At 37.2% G+C, this 26102-nt stretch overlaps 1 protein-coding gene across 3 annotated transcripts in view; it reads left to right on the top strand.

Annotated features, from left to right (window-relative positions):
* The window catches only part of OTOA (otoancorin), a 952220-nt gene that overhangs the window by 74435 nt on the left and 851683 nt on the right, over window positions 1-26102 (top strand). For all 3 annotated transcript variants that reach the window (XM_044089617.1, XM_044089616.1, XM_044089618.1), the window contains exons 3-4: window positions 8812-8840; window positions 8943-8973. In XM_044089617.1, the coding sequence (XP_043945552.1) occupies window positions 8812-8840; window positions 8943-8973 (60 nt within the window). The remainder of the gene's footprint in view (window positions 1-8811; window positions 8841-8942; window positions 8974-26102) is intronic.

Here is a 26102-nt window from a genome sequence, read left to right as displayed (position 1 = left end):
CAATTAATGTTTTGTTCTGAAGTCTTTATTTGTAGGGAATTCCCTCTCTCTCTCCCATCTTGCAACAGTATGATTAAATCATTTTTTCAGAATACCCATGTGTTTAAATGTTTTTTGTTTTATACATTTAGCATAAGCTCACACACACACCTTACCTGATGTGCTGGTTTCCATTCCCATTCAAAGTGTACCACGGACCTTAGATCCGATACGCTGGTTTTCAGTCCCATTCAAAGTTTCCCACGGACCTTAGATCCAATAAAACAAAAGCTGATGGCAAGTTGCAAGCATGGCCAGGCTGGTTTCCCCACAAGAAGAAGGCATAAACACTGTACTTTTCGGGAGGACTGAGAGCAGGCACCAGCCAGCGGACGATGCAGTCCGGAGTTCTTCTGTGCTATGTGGTCATCACCGCACAGACTTCTGGGCATCTGCAGGGCAAGATGCCTTTCCCCCTGTCTGGACTGCTGACACAGCAGTCAGTCTGGAGTTGTGAGTTCCTGGAACTCCAAGTACGCATGCGTGGAGTTCCAGGACTCGTGATTAATCTTTTTTTACTGATTTGTATTTTGTTTTTACAGGTGCAAGGGCTGATTTGTATTTTGTTTTTACAGGTGAAGGGGCTGCAGTCCTGCAGTCCTATAGCATGAGCAGCCCCTGATTGCAGGTAATACCATGATATACAGATCGTGTCTGATCTACACATTGCAGTAGTACCCTACTGCTCATGTAGGCAGTGGAATCCTCTCCAGTCTCACACACACAAGTACACAAACATGAACACACACACACACACACACACACACACACACACACACACACACACACACACACACACACACACACATACACACACGTACACACACACAAACTCCCTTCCACCCATAATACTTTAGTGTCATTACAGCATCTACGTCTAACACCCTTGTGGTCTAATGCATCCCCCCAACCTCCAATACCCTTTACAACTGAAATGCAGTTATGGGACTTTAGAGAGTTATCCCTTGTTGTCTAGTGGTTCCTCTCACTCACAATCCCTGTACTATCTTTGATGCCATTATGGCATGTTAGAATGTAAGCCCTGGTGTCTAGTGGTTTATCTCCATGCCCTGTCATGCTGAATGTGCCTTAGACCACTTTAAGAAGTATTCCCTGGTGTCTAGTGTACCCCCCACCCCTCACCCATACTCATAGTGACATTGGTGCTATTATGGCACTTTACTGAAACATCCCTTGTGTACCGTGGTTTCACCTCACTCCCATTCCCTGTACTAGTGTTGATGACATTATGGCACTTTAGAGTGCATCCAGTATTCCTTCGCCCTATCCCTGTTATGCTGATCTGTGCCTTAGGGTACTTTATGGAGTAATCTATGGTGTCTGGTGGTTCCTCTCTTCCCCAGTCACCACTGTAACATTGGTTCCATCATGGCAGTTAAAGCATTCCCTTGTTTCTGGTGGTTCCCACCACCCCCTCGATTCCCATATAAATATTAGTGTTTGTATGGCACTTTAGAAATACATCACTGGTGATTAGTATAACTCTCACCCCCCCCCGTCTGATTTCAATATCAGTACCTGCATATTAAATGTGCAGTATCAGCACATTAAAATTAAGCTCTCATATCTAGTGGATCCTGAAGTCATGTTCGTGTTCAGCAGAGGAACATGGCCCTTTGGTTATGTTCAGCACTGTGACGTGGTGAGGATGATGATGCTAAACTATTTGTCTTAATGCTTTCTTGAATCCCTCAGCCGGTTAGATGCCTTCCTGGTTGTGACTAATTAGCATATGCCCCTCCCCCAAAATGCCTCATTAGCATTCAGCACAACCACAGGGCCAGCCCTTCATGGTGCTGCACATCTTTGTGTTGAAGGACTGTGCAGCACCGTTTGCCTGCTGAATATCAAAAAGACACCAAGATGTGCTCATGGACATATATACTGTTTGAATCCAGCCCTCTGTGTTTTTGATTATTTACTGAATATCCTTTTAATACAGCAAGCAGCCTACCACCAACACAATAATTGGGGAGATAAGCATCTTGCTTTACATCTGCTGCCTGTGCAGTCATGTTTCCTGCAACCTGATCAAATAGGCAAGTGCTCAAACAGCTGCTAACTTGAGCTCCCATAACTACTTAGCCCTTCCAACACCTTATCCTATAAAATGTATAGCTCTTCCAGAAAACTAACTATAACATTAAAGCTTTCTTCCTGCACCCTAAACTTAAAATTCTCTCCCACCTCCTAATTCTAAGACTCTCCTCTTACTCCCTAATCCCAAAACTCTCTTTATGCTCCCTAGCCCTAAAACTCCCTTCCTGTTCCCCAAACCCAAATTCACCATCACACTCCCTAAATCTAAAACTCCTTTCTCAACTGGTATCCTAATCCAAACTCCCACCCCTCCCTCTCCCTCTCCATCACACTGTGTTTGGATCAGCTGTGGAAGCTGCTGGCCTGAACTCCTATTCGTGTTTGAGCTTGAGCAGCAGTGAAGCCAAGAAACAAGTTGCTCATGTCTCTGCCTTTGAGGCAGTAGGTTCTGAGTACTTGGGACTTGAGTGCTTGTTGTAGACACGCCTTTCTTAGTTACCTTAATGACCTTGATTCTGTAAGATAGAAATGAACCATTCTTAACATACATAATTATTATAATTTTTTGTTATATTAATACGTGAAGCAAGACCTTTATAGTATTTCTTACTTAGGAAAAGACATTGACAATCTAATGAGTCAAATCCTTCTCCCTGACAAGATCCATAAAAACAAGATCATTCTATTAAAATCTACATGATTTATTATTATAAATATATTGTTTAATATTTCTGTGCAGTTGCCTTTTAGTAATGAAACTCTTTTGATCACAATGTATTACATTAGTATTAATACAACTAAGCCTAGTAATGAACCTAAATTGGTTATTACCTGCATTTAAAATCAATATTGGACTGTAAGAGTCTGATTTTAAGCAGTAATTATCCTGTTTAAATATTGGAGTATTAAATGAATATTTCTTAGAGCTAAGAATCTCTTATGTTTAAAGATGCTGTTAAACACCTTTAGTAATAACCCAAAAATGTCTCCTGACACAAATGTATATGTCTGGTATCAGACCAACAATAACTGGAGCATTGTGATCTTCTTATTTCTTAATTAAACTACTAAATACATTGTAAGTTATAGCTTTAATTAATTGTTTAACATTTCTCACTGAAACATTTATCAATATTTTTCTTAAAAATTAAAATTATTTTGAGAAATCGACTCATTCAAGATAACTTTATAAATAACATCACAGTTATTTTAATTTTTTGATATCTTCTCAATAGTTATTCAAAATGAGTTATTTATTTTATTTATTTATTTATTTATTTTAGATGGTTTTGTTTAAATTTAATTTTACTTCTGCTACCAAGATATGCATTCCTTAGCAAGTTGCTGAATAACTTTGAAGAATGCACTGTCTTATGCAATAACCATCTTGTGATCCAAAATTTACTAGTATTTAATTTCTAAAAACTTAAAATCATTAAATATCTTTCCTCTTTTTATAACCTAAGACTAGCAAGAATTATTTTTTCTTAGATAACTAATAAGTATTTTCTTATTATTTAATATTTTGTCTGTACCATGCAATGCATTTTCTGTACAGCTAGCACTTTAAAGAATCTCTTAAAATAGCATCATTACAACCTCTATTAATATGAAATATAATAAGTTCAGTTTCATAAAATACTATAATTGTAACAACATTGTTACTATGAAAGAAAATTTAAATCAGCTTCTTAAGAAATTTGATCATCAAAATCTTTAAGCTTAGTCAAATATGTTGATATACATCAGATTATGGTTCATTTCTCACTGGATATTTTAATTCTTACTAATATGACATTATGATTTGATTACATTGTATTAGATATATAATAAAACATGAACAGGTAACCCCAAATGTGAAACAACAAATCTGTTAAAAAATGACTATGTGAAACAATAACTTTAATATACACATACCCTGAGATACAGCAAATACAGAATGAGTATATACAGGTAGTAAGAGTATAGGGGGCACAGATCTCCATAGCAAGGGTGCAGTGTGAAGCGCTGGTAAAAAAATGCACTTTAGTGGTACAACAAAGTTGTTCAATTTTTGCTTTTATTTGAGAATTACACTGCAATTTAAATTGTTGGAATATGCAGTATCGTGTCTCTCACTTCCAAGACCAAGAAGTTATAAATCAGTATAATACCTTTTGAGTATGAAGACAAGAAATACTTTATTCTGCATACAAATCAGAAATTGAAAAGTTAAAAAATGCAGACCACTCTAATAAATCACTATAATTGCTTCTACATATGCAAACCAGCCATGCATAGTTTTTAATATAAAAAGCAAGCTGTAACATACCCTGATAAACTTAAAAATACAGATAGTTATAAGAGCTACTACATATGGAAATAAACAGTCATTAGTTATATGTCTAAAAAGATGGTTGAGAAGTGGGCAAGTAAAAAGAATGTTATGAAAAGAATAAAAGCTTAATATATTTCTTTTATTACAGCTATTTACAGAAACACATAGAGATCACTAATGCAATGTGTTATTTGTTACACAGAAAAAAAAACAAAATTAAAAAAAAATACAAAGAAGAATAAATCCATGGAACAATAGTAATATACCATGTATGGATATTTATCGTAGTGGATTTATAGATATGTAGATTTTGTCACTGAAGATTCACTCTCATGACAAACCATGACAGGATATAAATAAACCCAATGTAACCTACACCTAAACAAAGTATATTGCTGTAAAGACAATTGCTTAAAATGCATCAGTAAAACAAAACAAGGTAAAACTCATTGATTGATCTTAAAATGAAGGCTGATAGGCAAAGGGAAGCACAAAAGAAAAATATGAAAACATAAGGAATCAGGAGACAGATGATTTCAAGAAAAGCAGATGCGGGCAATGCAGTCAGGCTAACTAAAAATGAATTGAGTAAAATATAACAAAATATGTACATACAATACTAGGACTGTTTTCAGGTGCATGAAAGAGAAGTAAAAAAAAAAAACTGAGACTGACATATCAATGCATAATAAAAGAAAGGGTATGTGGACAAACAGTGACAAAGAGAAAAGAGAGATAACAAAGTCATGGTTTTGTCTCCAAGTACTTTTAAGCTCTAACCAGAAAAATACTCTATTGTTAAATGGGGAATTTACTTTTAACCAATAACTGAATTTAATAGTCTTTGCAATGATTCTGATATTCCCCCTCAGAAGCAGATCTGGTTAATTACAGGCTTCCCAAGGGTACCAGATTATATCACCATTATGATGAACGTCTTTATTTCATAGTTACTACAATGATTATTAGATAAAGAGTTTTTATCTTTGAATATGTAAAAATGAACAAGTAAAGAGTAAAAGGACTTCAGTGGTGAGAAGAAATAAAAATGAATATTCACTATTAGATAGAAGGGCATGTTGCCACAGCGAAACTCCGGTTCGCTAATGATTGGCAGTAGATTTTCACGAACGCCGAGGTGCCAGCTCAACATTCAATCTTCAACAAAAGCACGCCCATTTACGCATGTCATTCAAACACCCACCCAATTGCGGGGAGGACATGCAGACCCCACACAGAAGGCACTCCCCACACTCCAGCCAAGAATTGAACGGGAGAACCTCTTGCTGTGAGGCAACACTGCTACCACTGCACCACCGTGGTCTAACCGGGAAAAACTGAAAGACAACAACAGATAGAAGGGCATGTAGCTTATTTTCCTTTCTAATTTATTAATCAATGTATGACTACTGGAGGGATTTAGGGTATTTTGAATGATCACCAGTATCAGTGACAGTGACTGCATATAGAGCTTGGCCAGATAATTGTATTTGTTTGCTGATGCTAATAATTAAAATATCTCAATTGTCTCAGACCAGCAAATAAAAGAATGAGTATATGGTGGGGGGGGGGGGGCTGATTAGGAAACCAAGTAATGCAATAACATAAAAATTATACTAAGTAATAAAACACTTTATTTTTATTATATTCCAGGATGTAGATTAAGCATTTTAACATATATGTAGAAGGATTCTTACTATGGTATTGAAGTCCATGAATGAAAAATCCTATGCTAATGGACAAAATTATCTGAATAAGTCAATAGAACAATGTAATTAAAAAACAATAACGAAGCAAAACATAAAAAGAATGTTTTGTTGTGTTGAACCTCACAAATATCCAATATCCTCTTAAATATATTGTTTCATTTGTCATACATCCATGGAGAAAGGGCAAAGACCACCTTGCATCAATACAGTAAATTGTGAGTCCTGAAACAGTGAAATAGAACTAAAACTGCAGTTCAATGAACTGCAGAATATTAAAACTGGTAAACAAAGCACTGTAGCCATACTGTTATAAAAAGAAAGCATTAAAAGTTTCCAACAAAAGCACAAAAATATAAATAATTGAAAATGTCATTTAGTTTAATTGTCAATATAAAGATGGTTTTGATAAAAGTCACATTGGTTAAAGGACTTCTTCCTTATATGAATAATACCTTGGTGGTAAAACTGGCAAATAAGGTCAGTCGATTAACACTGAAATCCCATTAGCATTTTATAACAATTCATAATCATTAAACAAACTCTTTCCTAGCTGTCAAAATATATATCAACATTCTAATTTTAGACCCCACTGCATTAAATCTAAATTAAAAAAATCTGAAAGACAATAAATAACATTATCTTCACAATCCAAGAGTAATCCCTAGGTAAATTTCCTAGAATGATTAATTTGCAGTTGTCAAATTTAAAATTTGAAAAGAAAAGAAAAGTGTGCACGTGTGTGTGTGCATTTCTGTGTGTGTGTGTGTGTGCGTGTGTGTGTGTGTGTGTGTGTGTGTGTGTGTGTGTGTGTGTGTGTGTGTGTGTGTGTGTGTGTGTGTGTGTGTGTTTGAGGTGGACTTCTTTATCTGTTTATTCTACAAAAATTAAGACACTTAAAAAATAAACAATATATTTGAACATAAAATTACTGAAAACCAAGTAAAAAAAGCCATTTTTTTAAAGTTTACTACTTCCTCCATATATTTACTTGTGATATACTGTGTGTAACCTTTGCTTGCTGATCAAGTTGGAAAAATGAGGACAGTTTAATTATATAGCTAATTATACAATGTTAGTTGTAGCACTACAGCCTGTTACTATCCCTTCCTGACTGTCATGTGTGAGCATCTTCAGAAGTTGCCTTTAAAAGTATGAAGGAGCACAGCTGGATGTAGAGGCTATCATCTACAGCCATACAGCTAACAAAGGCATTTTTCTTTTCATATCCAATTAAGTTTTCCCCAAATAAGTGTTAAATGAAATGATGTACTTTGCACACGTGTATGCATATGAAGCTGTGGGCTGCTAATGAAAATGTCTGCTATTCTCTCTCTCCTAAAATCTGTACACCTCTCTGTATCATGTATCAGTCCAAGCTTCTACCAGTGGTCAGCATTCCTTTGTGTAGACCCTTCCCATCTCTCTGTCCTGGGGTGGAAATCACTGCACACAGCTACTAAATTCCATTCTTCCCAGCTACTCTCACATGCCCAGGATGTAATACAAAACCTTGGTCACTGCTGGTCTAGTGAGGCATCAGATTTCTACACCAGTGAGTCTGGTCCTACAGGAAATCTGAGGATGGAAAGGTGTATTGTTTGAATCTGAGCTTTGCCAGGAAACTAGAATGTTTATCATTTTTCTACTCTGTGATAAAGCTTAACAGTGTAAGTAGGTTCAGTCCATTGTAACTAATAATGAAGCCCAGGAGGGAACATTCTAGTAGTCAGAAAGTGATGTTATTTAGTAAAGTCAGAGAGCCATTTATAAGTTCACAGATTCAAAAGGAAATGCTAAGCTAGCTGCTCTTGTGGACCGTATTAAGCCCGGCCAGTTTCCTTTTTTGTGCTCAAATTAAGTTATCCTATTTGGTTAGAGCTTGGCTTTACCCATCCATGGTTGATAAGTGGGGTGTATATCAAAAGTTCGAACACTGAAAAGTTTGAATACCAAAACCTCGAACTTGAGACCTCGAAGACTGAAAATATCGAAGCCGCGGAACATTGAATTCTTTCCCATGGAAAGAATTCAGTGTGCTGTTTCCACATCTTCGCTATTTCCTCCACTGTGGTGCAATCTCGGAGTTGATATATTTAAGTAGGGAGGTGTGGGGGGCACAGTGTTTGTGTGTTTTGCATTTTGTACTAGAACAGTAATTCTCAGTCTTCAAGGTTTTCAGCTTTCATGGTTTTGGGTTCGATTTTATAACATTCGAAGTTTTGACACTTCGATGTTGTGATACAGACCCGATAATTGTATATTACCCAATATGAGAATAACTGGGGTATTATCATAGATAAATTGAGGGGATCCACGCATGGGATAAATCATTTAGGAGCTGCTTCTGTCCAGAGGTAATAAAGGGGGCAGTCCTGGAGTAAATTTTCGGTTTCTCATCCTTAGATCCAAGTTGTGCTTTAACGGTCAAATGAAATAAAAGCAGGTATAACAGGCAAATGGTCACTCAAGAAGTAAAGCTTCCCTGAATAGTTGCAGACATTTACTTAACCAAATACATTTCTGTTTGTAATTGCTATAAAAACTGGATTAGTTGATGATTGGTAAGCATTACATTTTAAAGCATAGGGTAAAGTGACACAGGCAGGAGATTATTAAAGTGCAATGAAATTATCTGTTTTTCTGTCAGTTATTCAGACTGTGCTTTCCTTATTCTATGCTTAACAGGTTTTCCCTCATCTATACAAACTTTGCTAGTAAGTACATTAAATTATTCTTATTGAAAAAAATTGCATTTGTGTAGTATGTCCCATGAAAATTAATTTGTATTTTCTGATATTTTATTCTGTCCATTACAGGAAAACCTTTTAGCTGGACATTATTTACAAGGTAAATACTGATTACATTTTTTATAATGCAGTATTCTAAGAAGAAATGTATTATGCTCTGGGATAGTTGACCAATTTTATTTTAATGCCAAAGAAGTGCAAAAAGCCATTACATTAAAATCATGCTGAAAAAAACCTGAGCATGATAAGTCACATAATATAAAGAAATCTATAGACATTTATTCCTGAAAACGTCAGGACAGTGGAATCCAATATCTAGGCGCAATAGTTTTTCTCATTCTATGCTACAAGAATTAAGGTACAAGACCTTTTTCTTTTCCATGCTAAATACAGTACTTACTGAAAAAATCTTATTTATATAATGGCTTTTACACAGTGAAAGGCACAGTTGGGAACTAAATGTATAAAGAGATGATATTGCACAATATCAGAAAAAAGAAAGAAAAAGTAATACTAGAAGTAGAACTGTCCATTATGTGATAGCAACCAACAGTGTTGCAATTTAGGATGATGGATATAATATGTTCCTCACGTCTGCAGCATTATAACTTAAAGGTTCTGCTCTCAGCTTTGTGTATCCACACTGGTGATTTTTTATCCAGTAATGAGGATGCCTCTGTCACAGAGGGAAAACATCATTCTTAAGTACTGAACTACTCATGTTGGATTATAGGCGCCATTTTATAATCCTAAACTTACTACATCATCTTCATTTCTTTCATTTTTTACTGCTTTAAAATGTAACACTACAATAACCTTTGATAAATTCATATAGCCTTTTATTCGGGCCTCTGTCATAACACTGAATCTTCATTTCACTGAAATGTTTAATGGACCTTACATTGAAAACTCATTTCACAAAAAGATGTAGAAGTGTATAGCAGTTATGTGATGGTATCATATCTTATCGTATGAATTATTAGGGAAGTGAGTCTAGCATAGCATGTGTGAATTGCGATAGTCAGCATCATGTCATAACTCCAGATCTGTAAATAATTGTGTTTACCCTCAAGCACTGATTCACTGTGTATGTTTTTTCTTTTCTCTGATGCTGTGCAATCATGTAATCCATATATATCAGTGGGTCTACTTTGATTCACTGAAAACTCATTTCACTGAATTTCAAAACACTCACACCAGATTGCTGAAAGCTCAAATCACTGAAAACTAATTTCACCGAATCACATTTCACTGAATGTAAGCACTGTTGGGCAAATAAAATGTTTATGTCCTTTTTCTCACTGTAGTGCGATCCTGGAGTTAGTATATATAGTTAGGGTGATGTGGGGGGCACAGCCCCCCATATTGGAGGATGTGGGGGGGCGTAGTCCCCCCACCTACTTTTGGTTTTATATTGTTAGCTTTCAGTGAAATGAGATTCATAAATATAAAAGCTAAGTAGGTGGGGGCTATGCCCCCCACATCCCCCAACTATATATACTAACTATATATATATATATATATATATATATATATATATATATATATATACTAACTCCAGGATTGCATTTACAGTGCAAAAAAGGGCATATCTGTTTTATTTGCCCAACAGTACTTACATTCAGTGAAATATGATTCAGTGAAATGAGTTTTCAGTGATTTGAGCTTTCAGCGATTTTTTTGAGGGTGAATTGAAATTCAGTGAAATGAGTTTTCAATGAATCAAAGTAGACACACATTAGTAAATGGGTGCAGGGGGCTTGCCTTCCTAAGCCCTCCCCCCCTGCAAATACATGTTTTAGGACATATTTCTAGTGGATAAGGTTTTCTATGAAATCAGTTTTCAATGAAATGGATTTGACCATTTGAGTTTCTGTGAAATGAAGATTTAGTGTTATGACAAAACCCCTTTTATTTACATCACTATAAAGTTTTGCAGTGGACTTGTTATATATATTAACATCTTTAGTTTTTATAGTATACCATCTTTTTATTTATTTATTTATTTATTTATTTATTTATTTTTTTTTATCTATTGTTTGTTGACCAGTCCCACTAGGATAGTATTTGCTTTTCATCGGAAATCCAAGATGGTGTTTATACTGACTAGGGGGAAATTTGGCTGGGGCATTTGGGAACCTCCTCTACTCTTTTTGATAAGTGCCATGGGATCTTTTGCATCTACCTGAGCCATCATCAGCAATATCATCATATAAATGAGATTGTGACCAGCAGGCACCCCATAAAGATGTCCATATGAAGTGTGCATTTGTCTAGGGATGTCTTATGGACATTAAAAGGGTGAGCTTTGTAAAAAACAAAATATAATCATAAAATTTTAAAAATATCATATTTCTAGAAGCCTGTCTTTGTTTGAAATATTTACAAATAAAAACAGTACAGTGAAAAAGGTGACAAAAATATGCATACTGTTGGATAATTCCAATATTCTTAACAAGAAATCACTAATTTAGTGTGGACAGGTCCAGATTATCAGATTTCTAGCACCATAAAGGGTACTAATATTATAAAGTCTTCCTGCTTTATGCCAGAATTAGTCCGTTTGCTAGGTAAATAGGATGATTCATGGCCTGGGCCAAAGGCAATTAAGCATACAGCACAAAGCAACGGAGACACGTTAAAGACTAAAAGTTGTCATAAGAGTAAAATTACACAATATGGTGTAAATGAGCATGTTGCAAGTAATAAATGTAATAACTAATTCAGTTATTTCATAAAAATTAAATGCAAAACAAGGATGCAGGCAATCTGTCACTACAGATGTATATTTACATCTATAACATATAAAAATGATGCAACATGGATCGTATAAACAAAACTGAAAAAAATGCAATGGAGAACCAAATGACAGCAGAAGACTTGAATCCTAAGTAAAAAGTTGGATTGTTTGCCAACTCCTTTGGCATAGACGGATAAAGCCTTGATTATCACTCAGATTACATGGGTTGAGGTAGGAGCTTGGGTAATAGAGGAGCTGGTTGGGTAAGAAAGGAAATGGTATTACAGAGCCAGAGGTTTAGGGAGAGTATGCTTAGGGAGTAAATTCTATGTAGAATCCCCAGTTGAGAAAGGATGTCACCAGTAGTACCTGTCTTCTAAGGGTGAACCCACTGAACAAATACCTTTTGCTTAAGTGGAGGAATACCTTATCAGATGTGCATGGCACTCCAACCCCTGGATATATGTCAGACATGCACAGCAGGTACAATCCTGCTCCCCTGGCTGATGACAGTAGTGCTTCCATTGCCTGATCAGTATACCTGGAAGGAATTAATTAATTAAAGGGGTCTCACCTCACACCTCCTGCAAGAATAGGTAGGCTAAAAAGATAGACAGGAGGGAGAACTGATGGTGAATAGGGGATGGGGGAGCCAAAAAAAAACTTGAAGTATTCACTGGCTTATTGGTCCAAGGGCAAGGTGTCAGCCTGGTTCCATAGTAGCTCACGTTATTTAATAACCAAAGCAGACTTTGTTCCCCACTTCCACTCAGCTATAATCTTCCTTCACAGTACAGAGCCTGTGGTTACTACATCCAGTCCTGACCCCAGTACTGCCGGAGATCTGCCACAAGGCTGAATTCCTGAAAATTTCTACTGAGAAATCTGTTATTGTGCAATAGTCTGTGATCAGTTGTTCCAGTCCTGACCCCAATTCTGCAGGAGCTCTGCCACAAGTCCCAACTCCCAACAGTTTTCACTGAAAATTTTGTCATTGTGCAATAGCCTGTGGTCACCACATCTAGTCCTAACCCTGATACTGCAGGAGCTCTGCCCCATGGCCCAACTCTCAAAAGTTTTCATCGGGAACTTTGTCATTGTAAGCCAATTTAACATAAGGATCCATTCTGTGTATTAAGATTAACTAGTCAAATATGTACCTCCTGTTTGCTTGCAAGTGGCTGTGATACCCCCCTAAGGTGTAGTACGTGCACTAAGAGAGCCACTTACTAAGTTTGCCACTAACACTTCTTTTGACCAATAGATTTACACTGTGTATCTCTCAGTCACTTAGTCACCCTAGCTTCCACATTTCTGCATTTTCTACTTTGTCCCTCCTTGTTAATTCCTTTGTACTGGCTATAAACTGATTGCATCTGTAGTAATTGACCTGAGGGTGGGAAGGTCACTGTAGAAGAATTTATTGCTAAATATCCTCTCACTTTAGTCTCTACTTCTACTCAGCCACCGTCTTCCTTCACAATGCAGGTATGTGTCAGGTCATATTACATTTATATTTGTTCTTAAACTATGAAGAACAATGGAAAGACCCTGATGGTGTGTTGTATTTGCATTGAATTCATTCAAGTCAGGTAAGCGTTATGTATGTTGAGCCTGTGCCTTTAACAAGTATGTATGTACGTGTGTACGTAATGCCAGTTGCTGGTGTTTTGGTATATATAACACTCATTTGAAGTACTCGTAATCCAATGAATGCTTACTAAGTGTCAGTTTTTTATATCAGTGTAGTGCTATGTTATGAAAATGTTACCTGTACAACTCTATACACTGTATTACTGTAAGTTTCTATCATTATACCTTCTGCTAAACCTATTTGACCTTACATTCATAAGCTTTCTTATCATCACTCTGCTCTTACAATATCTCATATTCTTTTGCACTGAATCACTGTGTTCCTTCCTCCATCTCTCGGAATAAGTATTAACTTTATTGACTCAGTGTAATATTACAGTTTAGTAGAGTTTTTCTCTTTCCTTTTCTTTCAGAGCATGTGATCACTACATCCAATCCTGTCCCTGACACTGCAGGAGCAGTGCCACACAGCCCATCTCCTGAAAGTTTTCCCTGAGAACTTTGTCACTGTGCACTGTGAGTTTAACTTGAAGGGCCTTGCTGTGTATTAACTTTAGTCAAATAATTACCTTATTTCTGCTGGAAAGTGGTTGTGACATTCCCCCCAAAGAATAGTCGTCACAATCTACTTTACTTACTAAGTTGGCTACTGTTCCCTCTCATGACCAACAAATTACACTGCATATGCCAGTACCTTACAACCAAAGTAACAAACACAGGGCACAAACCATCCAAACGTCAAAACTTTAATAAAATGCAAGTAAAACAGCAAAGCTTTCGAGTAAACAAATTCTTTTTCAATGCTGCAACATACTTAACTGCATTAAGACTATACATATACTAGAATCTAATTGCCAGCTATTAACAATTAAGTAGTTTAAAAAGCATTACTTAAAGTGACAAAGTAACAAAGCTCCCGGATATATAATCATAAAAAATATATATAAAAGAAAATCATAGAAAACCCCTCATGTTTCAGAACAGGTTTTAACACATTGGGGTCATTTGGACACTTTGGAAGGTTATTTTACCAACATGCCAGTATCTTACTCACCCTAGTTTCCTTGATTTCTGCATTCAGTAAATGAAAGAAAACCTGTTCTTCTTTGTCCTTCCTTGTTGACTGCTTTGTAGTGGCTACAATCTGATCGTTCGCTGTAATAACTGTGCTGAGGGTGGGAAGTAGGCACTTATGAAAAAATAACAAAAACGTCACATCAGGACAGTCACCCTCTCCATTGTATGTGAGTAACTGGATTCCAGATAGCCTTGAAAACTATTTTTTTGTCATCATATATGGCATGGATGGCCCTATGCCACCAATATGTGATAGATGATCTGACACTGGTGCAGTTTGAGTTCCACTATTGCTAACAAGAGTACTACCATGGTATGTGAGGGACAGGGTATATAGTCCTTGAATCTGATCCAGTGTGCCAAATAGGACTGCTGACCACTAGAGGATGGTCTACTAAGTCATACCACTAATACACAACCAGTTAAAATAAAAACTGTGCACACAAAATTGATTCAATAACCAATTCACACAGTGCAATCTGGACCCAACAGCATAAAGAGCATATGCAGTGCTGCCCAGAGTTTGAACTTCCAGCATCCACACCCAAAGTAGAACTACAAACTTTCCACTTACAGAGCTGAGTTTTTAGCCTAGAAGCCCAGAGCACCTTCTGACCGCTCTTTCTGTGACCCACAGTGTCTTCCATTGTCCCTTACCCATGCTAACTACCTGTAAAACAAATTACATTTATCACACACATACATATCACATATACATATGTATATATACATATATACACATATATACATATCACACATACATGTGAAAGCATGTGCACACACACACACACACACACACACACACACACACACACACACACACACACACACACACACACACACATACACACTTACTTCACTAAGAGTGCTAGTAGAAGTCTCCAGTCCTCAAATATTTCTTCCTGGCAGGGAGCTACTGTTACTAGTCTAGAATTATTAGACTAGGGATGCACACACTAGCTAACTGTGTCACTCTTAATTAATAGCCAAATAGAAATTATAATAGTAATGACTCACTGATAATATGTTCATGTGATCTGTATTTGGAGAATGATGCCTTAGTTAGACAACAAACAGTTTGTGCTTAATAATACCTGTTCTTCAGATAGTAAATAATGCATAACTAAATAAATAACCAGACACAAGATCTGAAAAGTGAATGAATAAAAAATGTACTCAGACAATAAACGAAGTTAAGACACTGTTGATGCAGATTAAGTTTGGAGACATAACTAATTACAAAAAAGTAAAATAATAATCATTTGTACATGACAGAATATTGTTAGAAATTTGACATGCAACTATATCTCCTAGCTCTCTCTAAGTTAATGATATACTGGGCCTAACTATTCTAAGTTAGCAAAATATTAACTAAGCAGACACAAGCTGCAACTTACATAGGCATTGACAGCAAGCTCTTCAAGCAAGACTAGATTTTTACTCTTGTTTCTGCTCCAGATTATATATATATATATATATATATATATATATATATATATATATATATTAGCTTATCAACTATGTTCCCACAGAACCAGGTGTAGTTACATCAGTTTATATCAGTTTCTTTTTACACACAAAAAAGGAAACACGCTGGATTAGCATAAAACTTCTTTATTAACCATTTTTGTCCATGAGACTTCTTCAGAAAACACACAGAAAAAAACAATTATTCCACTTTCCACGTTCTCAAACTAATTTATATAACACAGAATGCTTTCACAGATCTAATCAACTACAAGTTTGAATATTTTTTTTCTGTTGCATTTTTATGTTCTCTAGGCTTCCTGACTCAAACTGTAAGTCCTACGAGTTGCTGAATAAAGTTGAACTTTACATTTCTAGTACAAGTTTTATACATTTTCCTTTCCTTTCATCCCTTTTTCCACATCCACAGAAAAAGGCCACAAAGTTACTCATATTTCCAACCACAGGAAACACACACATTACACATTTCACAATGCTAAAATATAGTTTTGTTATTGCTTTATCAGTCTGAAATAAGAAAGAAAACACATCACGTTAAATATTTTTTAGCTTGATACTACAGTACATTGTAACAGTTAATCACTAGTCAGGGTGTAAGAAAACAGAGTGGTTTCTTTTTCAGTAATCTGGTTACATACAGAGATAATGAAACCTTGAATGTCATATGTTCTAACTAAACTGATTATATGAAGAGAGGCATGACTGAGCTCTCCGATTATGTGTTTCAGGCAGGTATGTCTGCCGCCTTTAGCAGCATTTTACCTTTGTCTAGAATGATACCTCAGTACAAACAAAAAAATGGTTGACTTTAACAATTGGCTTAGTTTCTGGTGTCATTCAAAGGGGATCCCATATCTGTCAGCCTGGGATGACATGGTCAACAGACCTCTGTACTTTGCCAGAGATGGTCGTCATCTGTCACCCCTGAGATTTTGGTTACTGGCTAAGGCTCTTGGCACCCCTAGTGCCTTTTTTAGGCAATGTCTCAAGAGCAAAATTCCCCATGTAAAAATACCTTCTAAAAACAACCTCAAGGTTATGTTGTTAAATGTTAGGAGTCTAAACCAGGAACTATACTCACTGGAAGCAGTCCTCACTTTGGAAGATGCTGACATTTCCCTCCATCCATTCAGACCACAAACTGAAGGCATGAGAACTAAAGGAGGTGGTGTATCAATGTTCATTAAAGATAAATACATCTCTAGATTGGTTAAACAGCATGATTCCCTTGAATTACTTCAGGTGCAATTGAATGTAGGTAAGACCCCTTTTCAGGTCATTGCCAGCTATAGGACCGTCTCCTTGAATCAGGTCAGCCACTAAGTCTATTTGGATCTACTTGAATCAATCAAGATACAACCAAACACCCTGGTTTTGAGAGACTTTAATTAACCATCCATTGACTGGGTAAATTACACATGTTCTAACTCACTTGCTCAAAGGTTCCTGTACTTTGTTAACTCCAGTGCCCTTGACCAGCTGATTGACACACCCACAAGGTCATCAAACATCCTGGATCTGGTACTCACCAACATGGGGGACTGCTGCACCACCCCCATTATGTGGCCATCCCTGGTGAGATCTGACCAGGTGTTGTAGTAACAACACAAGATTCCCCTTAGCAACAACCAGTCTGAAAAATGTCTCCAAGACCAAATACAACCTCTTACATGACAGTATAAATAGCTTCATAGCCCTTCCCCCCACTGATGGAACAGACACCTATGCTGAGTTATACACCGATACTTTATATGAGCACCTGTACAATTGTATCAACTCTGCTCTACTTGATAGAACCAAAGCAAGATCTTCAAGGAAAAACAAACCTGCCTGGTGGACAACTGCCATTAATATGCTATACCATAGGAGAAAGAAATTGCTGTCTATGAGTAGGAAGGAATGGTCTCAAAACTGGGAACACTCCCTCCTCAACTTAAACAAGTGAATAAGACTCCTAATGAAGTTCTTCAAAGCTAACTACGAATCCAAATTAGCTTCCCTAACTAAGGATAACCACAAGGCATTCTTTAGTTACATCCTTAACCTCAAAGTTAAGGCCCAGATTTGTACTGAACTCATAGTTAATGGTACTGCATATACAGAACCTGTGGATATAGCAAGCCTGCTGGCTGACAGGTTCAGTAAAAACTTCACTCCCTTGTCCCTGCCACATATACCCCAAAGCATCCCTAACACGTATCCCCCACCTAGTATCTCTGAGGAACAGGTCTTAAATGCCTTTTCTAAGGCCAAAAATACAGCCTCTATTGGACCAGACAAATTCCCAGGCTGTGTTCTATATGGGTTAAAACAGCAATTAGTATCACCATTCGGCACCCATTTCAATCACAGCCTAATCACCCGCTTCATCCCAGCAGAATGAGAAACAGCTACCATCATCCCTTTGCACAAACAGGGTGCATCCAAGGCCCTGGGAACTATAGATCAATTAGCCTGACCAGCCTTATCTGCAAGGCCATGAAATGAATCATCATGGACCTCATTAAATAGGATATAGAAAATCTCCAAACACTCATCCCCACCCAGTTTTGCTTTGTCAAGGGCAGATCATGCCTGTTAAACTTGGTGGACATCTTCAAGACAGTTACCAAACAAGGGCAAATCTGTGCATATGGTCCACCTAGACTTAACCAAGGCCTTTGATACAATCCCCCACTCAGGCATCATTGATAAACTTACCCAGCTGGGTATAAACCCATATATTGTAAGGGTGTTGAAAACTGGCTCACTGATAGAACTCATACAGTCAAAATAGGGGACTCCACCTCCTCCAGCAGACCCATAACCAGTTGTGTTCCATAGGGATTGGTTCGGGGACCCCTGCTGTTCTGAATCTACTTCTCTGAAGTACAGGCTAAAACTAAAGGACTGTGGATGACAAACTTTGCTGATGACTGCAAACTGGGAGTGATCATTGAAATATCCTGCAAGTCATGGTCTTAAACTTAATGCACAAAAATGCATTATCATCCCCTTTGGCAAAGGTGATGTTCCTGAAAACTACCACATCAATAGCAATGTCCTAGGCACACAGTCATTGGCAAGAGATCTGGCACACAGGTCGACATCAACCTTAACTATGATCACCGTGTCTCTGCAGTTGTTAGAAGGGCATTTCATATCGCTCATCTCATATGTAAGGGCATTGCCTCCAGGAAAAAAAGAGGTTATAACCTCCCTGTACTCTTCCCTCACCAGGCCAATAATAGTGTAGAATGTTCCTTTGCTAAGTTCCTTTCCAAACATCGGCAGCAATTGGAGAGACCACATAGGTTCCTTATGAAGAAAATTCAGGGTCTTCAAGATCTGTCTTATGCGGACAGACTGAAATCATTGCCACTTTACTCTGTGTCATACAGAATGATCAGAGCTGAGCTGTGCCTTGCATATAGAGCAGTCTCTGACCCAGCTTTAATGGAAATGTTGCACATTCGCAGGTCAAATGGCACATGGTTCACTCATTCAAAGGGCCTTAACCTGGTATGTGACATCAACAGAACTTTCTGGAGAGGCAGATTTGTCTCACAGAGGTTGCTCTACCTTTGGAACAAGCTTCCTATTCATGTTAAATAAAGTGTGATTTGGATAATTGGATGGGTAACCAGAAATTCACCCAGGGGTTCCACCTGTGTCCCTCTTGGACAGGGGCAATAGGTGCTGATTTTAGTGTCTGCTTGAACCAGACACCCATGGGAACATGGGTTGAACTTGGCTAGGTTTGTAAGGGCCCTGGGGCCGTTAGCCTAATAACCTCCTATGATCCTGTGGTAAAACACTACACTTTCATTAGTGGGCATAAAGGATAAAGCACAGTAAGACCTATTATTTATTTTATTACAACCACCCCACACTGTCACATTATGTACTACAGATACATTGGGTCATGACCAAAAATGGTGCATTAGAATCATTCTATTCACCCAGTTACCAAAAATGATAATGAATAATAAATGCAACAGGAAGCCCATCTACAGATAAAAGTAACTTACTATTTTGAACACGGGTTTCACACAAATGATAACTTAAATAAAAAGAAGGTGGAAATAGGAAACTGAGGGGTTTGCTCCCCAATGTAAAACTATCTTGGTTGGAAACAGTTCTGGTCAACATTAAAGCCTCCTTTTTTTGCAAATGCAATATAAAGGGAGTAGTTTATGTAGCTTTGTGCCAAAAATGCAATGGGTTTTATGTAGGAAAAACCCAAAGAAAATTAAAGGAACATATTTATGAGCATTTTTGGCTATGAGGAAATGTAATGAAAAAGAACTCTTTAGTCATCCTAGGAACGGACACAAACCGGAAACACTGGCACTTCAAAAGCAGTCCATCACAATATGGAATTGCTAAAAAAGAACTTCTTTCCTCTAGTTACATCCAAAATCACCACAAACCACAGGTAAAAAACTGGTTAAAATTCCAGCGCTGTTGCAGAAATCAGTCCAAGTGTTAACACAGCTTTAACGTTTATTCACTCAGAAGCATACAAGGTCCTCCCCACAATACCTTATATACCTGAGCCAATTACAAATTGATTGGTTTCCTAATTAAAAGGACATACAATCTTAAAGCTTTGAAAGTTACTATAAAAGGCTTGTTAAAAATCTTTGTGTTTAATATATTAATAAAAATTGTGTACCAACACCGTAGTACCATTAAATGCACATAGTTCACATAAGTGTAATTAGAAGCAATGTAAGCAGTTTTAAACATTTTTTTTAAAAAACCAGGGAGACCAGGGTTGAATATAGGGAACTCTACTGGCAAATCACCCTTGAAGCGACTAAGTCCCCTGGTTTGAATGGTATGATATCCCTGGGACCTGTACTTAAACTAAGAGCAGCCAAACTCTAATAAAACAAGACCTAAGAAAAATAATCCCATTGCTTTTTATTGTTAATTTGAGAAGGTTTTGGTTTTTTAAAAAAATGTTTAAAACTGCTTACATTGCTTCTAATTACACTTATGTGAACTATGTGCATTTAATGGTACTACGGTGTTGGTACACAATTTTTATTAATATATTAAACACAAAGATTTTTAACAAGCCTTTTATAGTAACTTTCAAAGCTTTAAGATTGTATGTCCTTTTAATTAGGAAACCAATCAATTTGTAATTGGCTCAGGTATATAAGGTATTGTGGGGAGGACCTTGTATGCTTCTGATGAAGTTGTAGTGAATAAACGTTAAAGCTGTGTTAACACTTGGACTGATTTCTGCAACAGCGTGGCTGGAATTTTAACCAGTTTTGGTTTTTTACCTGTGGTTTGTGGTGATTTTGGATGTAACTAGAGGAAAGAAGTTCTTTTTTAGCAATTCCATATTGTGATGGACTGCTTTTGAAGTGCCAGTGTTTCCGGTTTGTGTCCGTTCCTAGGATTACCAGTTTTATTTTGGACACGTTCCTTTTTCATTGATTAACTCTTTAGTCATACACATCCTAGTATGTCCTGATCATTATTTTTTATTTTTTGATCTGGACTGTGTGGTGAAAAATTCCATGGGGGGACTATGGGAGGACATGAATAAAGGAAAGGAACTGCATTGGCAGCTTAGATTAACTGCCATGTCCCCACCTGATCTAAATGACCACATCTCCAGGGTCAGTGTACTAAGACTTAAATCTTACATTGTATAAATTGACGGGGAGTCATATTTTGGTTGAACATGTTTGCACAAATTTTATACATACACATGTTTTTATTCATTTTTCTTTCTTTTTATTTACTTTTTTATTTGTATATGGTTGTTGGTTCTTTAAACATGGGCGTGGTGGTGAATTGTGATTACTGTTCATGTGATTTTGATGGAGGGGTATATAAAAAATGTAGTATGAGACAGGCACTTGATTCTGATGAAGTCTGAGTTTGCAACAGATGAAAGTGTTTAATCCTGCTGTTTGCTATTTTGTTTATTATCAAAAAGCATTAAGAAGTACACATTTTTAACATTTTCCTGTGGCTGGCTGTTTGCTGCATAGTTTTTGATTTTGTAGTTAAGAAATCATTTTATTCACCCAGTTTCCAAAATGATAAGTAATAAGAAATGCAAGAGGAAGCCCATCTACAGTCAGAAGTAACAAACGTTTGACAATAACATGCAAGGAATAAATAGTAGCTTTGTCACCAAGTAAGTCAGGAAAATAAACTTTCATTCAAGGCAGGTTTAGGTCAAAACAAGCAACACAATGGTGAGGAAGTACATCGGTATCAAAGGAGGAATTTGTATGTAATGCTTAGTGGGATTGCTGCTCATGAATTTATGCCTACCATATGACCAGCAACAGGACAGAGCAGTTTTCCTTCAAATAACACAAGCCTGAGAAACTCCACAGGTAAACATGTTGGCTTGACATGACACCCTCCAACTTTCAAGATTTTTTTTGGCCAGCCACAATTAAAAAGTAGTGGAACTTCAATGACCTTGCACCAGAAAATAATTATATGCATTTCACACCTTTCCAGCTAATTATGAAATTGTTAATCATAGGTTAAAAGGATTTTCCTCATTAGTACTGCATGGTTTCCAGAAGACAGAGGCAATCATGTTTATCCTCGTTTGAGATATGGTACCTCAAACATCAATCTAGTCTGGAAGTTAGTGCAGAAAATTAAGGCTGTGGTTTGTATTTCTTGTGTGCAGGGTTTGATTCCCACAGCTCTTATTGCCTACTGTGTGACTTTGAGCAAGATATTTAACCAGGTAGTACTCCTTGGCTGTCCCTGAAAGGGGACTGTGTGTCCACTGGGCCTATGTGGTTAGCAAAGAAATATTGTCATCAGCTTCCAGTACTCTAAACTATTTTACAACTACAAGAAAGAAAGATCTGTAACCCAGGCACTAGTCATTGTTATGCCTGGATGGCAGTTCCATGATCCATGATAACTCATTTTTTCATTAGGTTCTACATCTCATGAAAGAGACCAAAGCACCAGCTATAATAAAAAGAAAAAAAAATAGATATGTGCAGCTCTATAGCTTTTTTCACCATAAACTCTTGAAATGTCAGTCTAAAAACAATATTCGGCTTAAAATTGAAATATGGCCTTCCACTAATCACATTTTACAACTCACAAAACTATCATACTTATGAAACTAAACAAAATACTCCATTTCTTCAATTTCGCTGAGCCGAGTATTCATAATTCTGTCCTGTTTAAGTCAACTAACACCATTCCAACTACTGAAAGAGCAGTTCTTCTTTTTCTTCTTGCTAAAACACTATGTCATGCACCTTCAGTCCTCCCCTTCTCTGTCCTGCCAGTGACACTAATTAGAGATGCATGGGTCACAGTAAGGTCTCCATCCTTGTGCACTACAGACCAAGTTTAATGGGAATCTGTTTATTGTGTTATTCTCCGTAATATGAATCTAGCAAAGCTTTGCCTAGTTATTTCCTTGCACAGTGATCCGGATCATGGCTGAAGAGGGTCTTTGGTCCAGACCAATAATTCGGTTAATGAAAGTTCAAATAAAATAAACAAACACTGTAAAAGCTGCCAAACACTAGTCCTAACACTTTGTGTCGGTTGGCTGCAACACCTCTGATTTTAACTTTGATCTCCTCATCCAGATTGCCCTTCTTCTCAACCAGCCCTCCCAGACACTTTGAAATGTTAACCTCTTCCAATATTCCCCTTGTCGCTCAGTTTTCAGCTTCTTCTGAATCCCATATTTGTTGACATGGCTATCATCATCTGTTTCATCCCATGTACCTTTAATTGTGCATTCCAGTCCCATGTCATTTGCTGAATTGCCTATTTACAGCCTGTTTGAAATAATGCATTATCTGCATACAGCAACTTTGTTGATCTATCCCCTCTCACCTGTTTGCTGACATAGTTAAGCATCAATTTGAACAAGAGTGGGTTCAGAGCAGAAATCAGATGCACACCCACTCCTACTGGAAACCCCTCTGTGAGTTTAATTACTGTTGATAATTGTGTCATAGGGTTCTTGTGCATGGTCGGCACTAATTCTGCAAATGTTTTAAAACATCAAACCCTCACAGGACTGCTTAAATCAGCATTCTTGTAACCTTGTCATATGCTTTCTTTAAGTCTAGGGATGCTTCTCTCCTCTCCTCACCTCTAGCTTCTTCTCCACTATCTGTCACATTGCAAACCTTTGGTCAGTTGTACTTCATCTTGTCCTGAATCCAAACTACTCCTCTCGCATCCTACTTTCTACTGCTTTGCTTACTCATTTATAAGTCATCGTATCCAGTACTTTTGTGCATTGTGAGAGGAGTTCCATACCTCTGTACTGCCTGTAGTTGTGAATATCATCTGCTTTAAAACACTGGCACTCGAATGCTCATTCTCCATTCATCTGACATACACCTCCAAACAGTGGCCAATACCCTGAGGAGCCATTTCTTCCCTAATTCATCCAACTTCTCATTTGTATCTGCCATGACTTCATCTAATCCTGACACTTCCTCTGAATTTATTTTCCTTAGTGCACTCCATACTTTTTCTAAGGTGGGTTCTCCTTCCTCTTTCAGGTTAGGTAGTGTATGATGCAGTAAAACTACTTTGGGGTTTGCTTTATTCTGAACCTTCTTGAAGTACTCCTTTTGTTTCCCCTTGATGTCAACTAGCATGGTGAGCAGATTGCTGTCAGGGTCCCTTTTGAATGGCATCTGTTGATTATCTTCTTTAATGTTCTGTCACTGCCTTGCAATGTGGTAGAGTTTCTTTGTGCCATCTGCTGAGTCACTTTCCAGAAGCTAGTAGAGGTTCTCTGATGTCTTGTTTTTTTTTTTTGCCAGTGTGACTGCTCTCTTAGCTTTTTATTAAGCCAATCAATATTCCTCCCTAACTCGGCCTGCTTTTTCTGTCTCACTCTTCTTTCTGCACTCCTCCTTTCTTTTGTTAATTTACTAGATGTCTGAATTCCAGCACCAGTACTTTATTAGACTAACTGGCTTGACCACATACTTTTCTGTCATCATCACACATGCTGTTTTGAGATGATGTCTTTCCTCCTTACTTTCTCTTCTTCATGAGGTTCTAGACCCTTCAGTATCTCCATGAACATATTTGCTTTCATTCCAGTCAACATCCAGGTCTTCAGACTAGTGTTTGTTGACCTTAGAACTGTTTCTGATCACTGATTGTAGCTGACTGTGGCCATCATTGGTTTGTGCTTCTGGGGCTGCCTATTTTACAAAGATGATTTTGCAGTATCTGATTTGATTCCAGTATGTTTTCATCACTAGGAGGAAGTCTACCTAAGTTGCATGCTGATTACTCTTATCTTGCCCTGTCTCTCTCGGTGAACAATGAGTTGGCCACCACTGAGCCATTTGTCAGAAAGAAGTCTAGAACTACCTCTCCATCATTACTCCTGTTGCCCCAACCATGTGGACCCAGATATTGCTTGTATCATGTTCTTTTTTCCCAGTATGAACATTCACATCTTCCTTTATCAAGGCCAACTCATTTTGTTCTACAATATTGAAGAGATCCTGTAGCTGCTGCCTGAATGCCCTCTTTTCCTTACCATCACAACCCTGATGTGAAGCATAGATTGACATAATGAAGACTGCTCTATCTTTACACTGGATTCTGATTGGCATGAGTCTGTAATGATTACGTCCCTCGTTGTCTTCAAAGGACTGTCTCCCCACAGTTCTCCACATTTCCTTCCCCTGAGTAGTAATCTCTAGGTCATGCCAAAAGACTTTGCTGTGTTATTCTTCTGCCTTATCTCAGGGATACAAAGGATATCCATATTCTTCCTTACCATGACATAATTCTCTTTCAAGTTGTGTCATGTCAATAAACCTAAATTAAATGTATAAAAAATGTAAAAAAGTTAAAAAATGAATTTAGTGTAATAAATTAAAAAATTTAATTAAAATTATTAAAAAATTAAATTTAATTTAATTATTTAATTATTAAAATTAAATAGTGGAATTTGAATCTTGTAGAGGCTAAAGTCCCCACACCCCCATGCAGAGGTCTTTACCACATACCCCCTTATGTAGTATTTATTGTTGTTTAGTCATTTGGTCAGATCTGACTGCCTGTAATCTCAAGAACTTTATCAGGCAGATCTATCTGTCAAGAGCAGCTAATTAAATTCTTGCAAATTTGAATTTATTACTTTAGTAATGCTGTCCATCCATCTTAATATCTGCCTACCCAATCTTCATTTTGCCTTCAATCTTTCCCAGCATCACTATTTTCTCTAGTGAGTTATGCTTTCATATTGTGTAGCTGAATTATTTGAGTTTTAACTTTGCTATCAGACTTTTCCAGTGAACAGTCTGAGTTTATTTCCTTAAATATTGACTGGTTCAATC

The sequence above is a fragment of the Protopterus annectens genome, chromosome 12.part0 (assembly GCF_019279795.1).
Source record: "Protopterus annectens isolate FY-2018-M chromosome 12.part0, PAN1.0, whole genome shotgun sequence".
Lineage (NCBI taxonomy): Eukaryota > Metazoa > Chordata > Ceratodontiformes > Protopteridae > Protopterus > Protopterus annectens.
This window is presented reverse-complemented; position numbering and strand designations above follow the sequence as displayed.